The following is a 5,469-nucleotide window of genomic DNA, read 5'->3' as shown; positions in this document are numbered from 1 at the left end:
GGAGCCTGTGCTCCGCAATGGGAGAGGCCACAACAGTGAGTGGCCTGCGTACCGCAAAAAAAAAAAAAAAAAAAAAAAAAAAAAAAAAAAAAAAGACGTGGGTCTGACTCTGTCTGGGATGGGGCCTGAGACTGCACTTCTAACCACCCAGTGCTGCTGGTCGCAGGGGCCAGCGCCAGCCCCGCTGCCCAGTGACTGTGGTGCACTGCTAGGTGCTTACCAGGCTCCTGCTGGCCGATCCTCGGGGTTGGGGCTCCCTCTTCCCAGAGCGTGTCCGGCAGGCTGTGCGGGCAGAACAGCCCGCGTGCGCACGTGGACAGGCTGCACACGGGGGCGGCGTGGCTGTCCTGCCCGTCTGTCCCCATTTCCCTTCCTCGCAAATTGCTGCTCCTGAGCAGACAAGGGCCCCAGCGGTTTCTTGGGGTGGGGTGAGTGCGGGTGCTTCGGTCCAGCAGCGGCACGTAGAACCGGCCCTGTGTCCACAGGAGCCCCGCGTGCCCCTGGCTCTCAGTCCCGCCTCTTCCCTTTCAAGGGCGAAGGAAGGACGCCCAGTCTTTAGAAGCAGGGCTGTTGCCATCGCAACCAGCCTCTTCCTCTGCCGCGCTTGCCCAGCTCGAGGCCACCCATCCCTATGGTGCCTGTGACCGAGAGTCGCCGGCAGCACCCCCAGTGTCCCTCGGGGAGGAGGGGTCCCTCCCGCAGTGGTCCCAGCACAGGTGCAGGAGTGGCTAGCGCCATGCGTGGGGAGGCTCCAGTGAGGCCCCAGGAGAGAAGGCGGAACCAAAAAGGGGCCGCTAGTGCATTTTGAAGTCTAAAGTGATGTCACCCCTGTTCACACTTCGTGTGTTCGCTCAGCAGCCGAGGCCGAGCCTATCACCTCAGCGGCCTCCCCGGTCCCTCCACACAGGCCTCTCGTCTGTCTGTCTGTCTGTCTGTCTGTCTAGCAGATCAACCTGATTTGTTTGTTGTTTTAGATAACAACGTTATTGAGACATAATTGACACTATTTAGAGCATATGATTTGATACGTTTTGACCTGTTTCTGTCCATGAAACTCTGACCACAATCTAGACAGTGGCTGTTCCCATCACCCCCAGAGGTCATCTCACGCCCCCTCCCAGCCCCGACCCAGGCAGCCCCACGTCTGCCTCGGTCACTGTAGACCCACTGGCTCTTTCTAGAATGTGGTACAGACGCCATCACACAGTTCGCACGCCTTTTCCACCAGCACAGTTACCTTCAGACTCACCCGCGTCGTTGCCAAGTGGCGACGGATGATTCACGGCTTTTTATGGCTGATCATGTCCCATTGTGTGGACCTAGAACGGTTTGCCCCGTCACTTGTGGACGGACATTTGGGCAGTTCCCAGTTCGGGGCTGTTACAAATAAAGCCGCTGTGAACATTTGTGTGCAAATTTGTGTGGACGTGTGCCTCCTTTTCTGTTGGGTAAATGCCTGCGAGTGGGACGCTACGTCACGTGACTCGATTACATGTGTGCTTGGCTCTGGAAACTTGTTGCTTGCAGCTGGCTGTGTCTCGCCACCTTGCTAAGTGCACTAATGCTGTTCATTTTGGTGACTTTTTTTCTTGTAGAGTCCATAGAATTGTCCACATAGATGATCTTGTCATTTTCAAGTCAGGGGCATTTCACTTCCTTCCAGCCTGAACTGGCTTGACCCTCCAGCATGATGTTGACTAGCAGGGAGAGAGCAAACCCCAGGTCTGGTTCTAATTTAAGGGGTGAGCGTCATTCTTTAGCAATTAAGTCTGATAACGGTAATGTTTCGTAGACGCCTTTTCTCAGTTGGAGGATGTCCTTTTCTTTGCCAGTTTTGCTGAGAGGTTTTTTTTTTAACATCAGGAACGGGTGTTGGATTCTGTCCAGTGATCCTTCCGCATCTACTGAGATAATCATATGTTTTTTCTTTCTGTTGATACGATAAGTTATGTTGGTTGATTTTCAAATGTTAAACCAACTTTGCATCCCTGGGATAAACCTCACCTGATCATGATGTATTGTCCTTTTTTTTGTTGGATTTGATTAACCAAAACTTAAGGTGTTTTGCATCTGTGTTCATGACCGATACTGTTCTGTAGGCTTCTGTTCTTGTCATTCTGGATTTGGCATCATGGAACGAGTCGAGGGGTAGCCCCTTCTCTTCCCTTTGCTGGGAGTGTTTGCGTAGAATGCGTGTTATTTCCTCCTTAACTGTTTTGTAGAGTTTCTCAGTGAAGCCATCTGGGCCTGGTGTTTTCTTTCTTTTTTTTCTTATCAGTAAAGAAAATGAATTAATAGCTTAAAATTTATTCACACATAAGCACACATGTGCACAGGCACATACATACATAAATATACCCACAAAAAAATCCGACCTCAAATAATTCCTCTACCAAATACTGAAGGAACAGATATTTTCAATCTTATTCAAATTGTTTTACAAAGCAGAGAAAGAGGAAATGCCCCCCACTCATTTTATGAGAGTGGCATATCCTTTTTTTTAAAAATTTTGTTTATTTATTTTTTATACAGCAGATCCTTATTAGTTATCTATTTTATACATATTAGTGTATATATGTCAATCCCAGTCTCCCAATTCATCCCACCACCACCACCCTCCCTGGGCCTGGTGTTTTCTCTGTGGAAAGATTTTTAATGAAAAATTCAAATTATTTAATAAATACGTTCAGGCTTTCTACTTCTTCTAGAGTGAGCTTTGGTAGTTTTTGTTTTTCAATGAATTTGTCCAGTTCTAAGGTGTCAGATGTATTGGCATAAATTTATTCACAATACTCCCTATTCTTCTTTTTAAAAAAAAATTTATTGGGGTGTAGTTGATTTACAATGTTCTTAATTTCAGGTGTACAGCAAAGCGAATCTGTTATACATATACATATATCCACTCTTTGTTAGATGCTTTTCCCATATAGGCCATTACAGAGCACTGAGTACAGTTCCCTGTGCTGTACAGTAGGTCCTTATGAGTTATCTGTCTTATATGCAGTAGTGTGTATGTGTCAATCCCAGTCTCCCAATTTATCCTTCTCTTCCTTACCCCCACGGTAAGGGGTTTATTTTCTGCATCTGTAACTCTATTTCTGTTTTGCAGATAAGTTCATTTGTAGCCTTTTTTTAGATTCCACATATAAGCGATATCATATGATATTTGTCTTTCTGCCTGACTTCACTCAGTATGACAATCTCTGGGTTCACCCATGTTGCTGCAAATGGCATGATTTCGTTCTTTTGAATGGCTGAGTAATATTCCATTGTATATATGGACCATGTCTTCTTTATCCGTTCCTCTGTTGATGGACATTTAGGTTGTTTCTGAGTCTTGGCTACTGTAAACAGTGCTGCAGTGAACACGTATCTTTTCAAATTGTGGTCCTATTCTTCTAATGTGTGTACAGTCCGCAGTAACATTGTGTCTCTTGCTCCTAATATTGATAATCTGTGTCTTTTCTCTTTTTTTCCCCCAGATCCATGTATAAAAGATTTATGGATTTTATTGATCTTCTCAAAGAACCAGCTTTTGGTTTCATTAATTTTCTCTATTTTTTTCCTTTTGTTTTGTTTTCTATTTCATTGATTTCTCACGTGATCTTCCCTGTTTGCCTGCTTCTGCTTACTTGGGGTTTCATCTTTTCTCATGTTTTCTAGTTCCTTTGGAAGGAAACTGAGGTCATTGATCTGAGCCCTGTCTTCTCTAATTAGGTGCTCAGTGCCATAAATTTCTAAGTACTGCTTTAACTGTGTTCCGCAGTTTTTGATACGTTCTCTTTTCATTTCCATTCAGTTCAAAATAATTCTTAATTGTCCTTTGGTTCCTTCAGTGTATGGGAAATTAAGAAGTGGATTACTGGGACTTCCCTGGTGGCCCAGTGGCTAAGACTCAGCACTCCCAATGCAGGGGGCCCGGGTTCAATCCCTGGCCAGGGAACTAGATCCCACACGCCGCAACTAAGAGTCTGCATGCTGCAACGAAAGATCCCGCAAGCTGCAACAAAGACCCGGCACAGCCGGGTCTTTTTAATAAATAAAATATTTAAAAAAAGAAGTGGATTATTGGTTTGCAAACATTTGAGGATTTCCCAGATATCTTTTCTTAGTGATTTCTAGTATAATTCCAGTGTGGTCAGACAACATTCTTTGAATGACTTGAATTATTTAAAAAATATTGCCACCTGTGGCTCAGGAAATGTTTGACTGCTCTGTAAAATATCAATCAGGCCAAGTTACGTGAGCGCGTTCAGGTCTCTTCTATACTCCTGATGAATCTTTGTCTAATTGTTGAATCACATTTGGGCGAACAGTGTTGAAATCTCTGAGTATAATTGTGGATTTGTCCATTTCTCCTAACCGACTTTTGCTTCATGGATTCTTACCGTGTGCCATAGGTACATGCACATTTAGGACTGTTATGTCCTTCTGATGATTAGAACTTTGTCATCATGAAATGGCCCAGTTCTTCTCTGGTCATACTCGCGCTCTGAACTTTGCTTTGATGTTAATACATCAGCCACTCAGTTATTCTGTTGAGCGTTAGCCAATTTATCTTTTCCCACCCCTTTACTTTTAACCAACTTGTGTCTATATTTGAAGTGTGCTCTGTGTGGGCAGCATATAGTTGACTCTTGCTTTTTTTTTTTTTAACCCAATCTGCTAACCTCTGCCTTTTATTGGGATGTTTCAATCATTTACATTTAATGTGATTATTGATATGATTGGGTTTAAATCTACCATCTTGCTATTTATCTTTTACTCATCTCATCTGTTCTTTTCTCCTTTTTTCCTGCCCTTTTTTTTTGATTATTATAATTTTAAATTATCCCATTTGTCTCTTTTGTTGCCTTCTTGGCTGTAATTCTTTGTTCGGTTATTTTAGTGGTTGCATCGGGATTTATACTATACGTTTTTTTGTTTGTTTGTCTGTTTGTTTTTGCGGTACGCGGGCCTCTCACTGTTGTGGCCTCACCCGTGGCGGAGCACAGGCTCCGGACGCGCAGGCCCAGCGGCCATGGCTCACGGGCCCAGCCGCTCCGCGGCATGTGGGATCTTCCCGGACCGGGGCACGAACCCGCGTCTCCTGCATCGGCAGGCGGACTCTCGACCACTGCACCACCAGGGAAGCCCCTATACTATACGTTTTTTAACTTGTCAATATCCACTGTTGAGTGAGCTCATACCATCTCATATGTAGTAAGAGAACCTTAAGACACCATTTCTGATTTCCCCTCCCAGACTTTGTACTCCTGTGATCATACATTTTAACTTTTCATGTGATAGAGCTCACACAATACATTGTTGTTATTTCTGCTGTAAGCAGATGATTATCTTTTAAAGAAATTTAAATCATTAAAAAAGCATCCCTTGGGCCCTGGTGGCGGCGCAGTGCTTGAGAGTCCGCCTGCCGATGCAGGAGACGCGGGTTCGTGCCCCGTTTCGGGAAGATCCCACATGCCGCGG

At 44.8% G+C, this 5,469-nt stretch overlaps 1 protein-coding gene across 1 annotated transcript in view; it reads left to right on the top strand.

Moving 5' to 3' along the window:
- IDUA (alpha-L-iduronidase) overlaps window positions 1-732 on the top strand; it is a 20,972-nt gene extending 20,240 nt beyond the window's left edge. The window contains exon 16 of the mRNA XM_007467903.1: window positions 533-732. Within this exon, the coding sequence (XP_007467965.1) occupies window positions 533-732 (200 nt within the window). The remainder of the gene's footprint in view (window positions 1-532) is intronic.
- Window positions 733-5,469: the final 4,737 nt, after the last annotated feature.

Source organism: Lipotes vexillifer, unplaced genomic scaffold (assembly GCF_000442215.2).
Source record: "Lipotes vexillifer unplaced genomic scaffold, Lipotes_vexillifer_v1.1 scaffold966, whole genome shotgun sequence".
Taxonomy (NCBI): Eukaryota; Metazoa; Chordata; class Mammalia; order Artiodactyla; family Lipotidae; genus Lipotes; species Lipotes vexillifer.
Note: the sequence above shows the minus strand (reverse complement) of the source record. Positions and strands in the feature narration are given on the sequence as shown.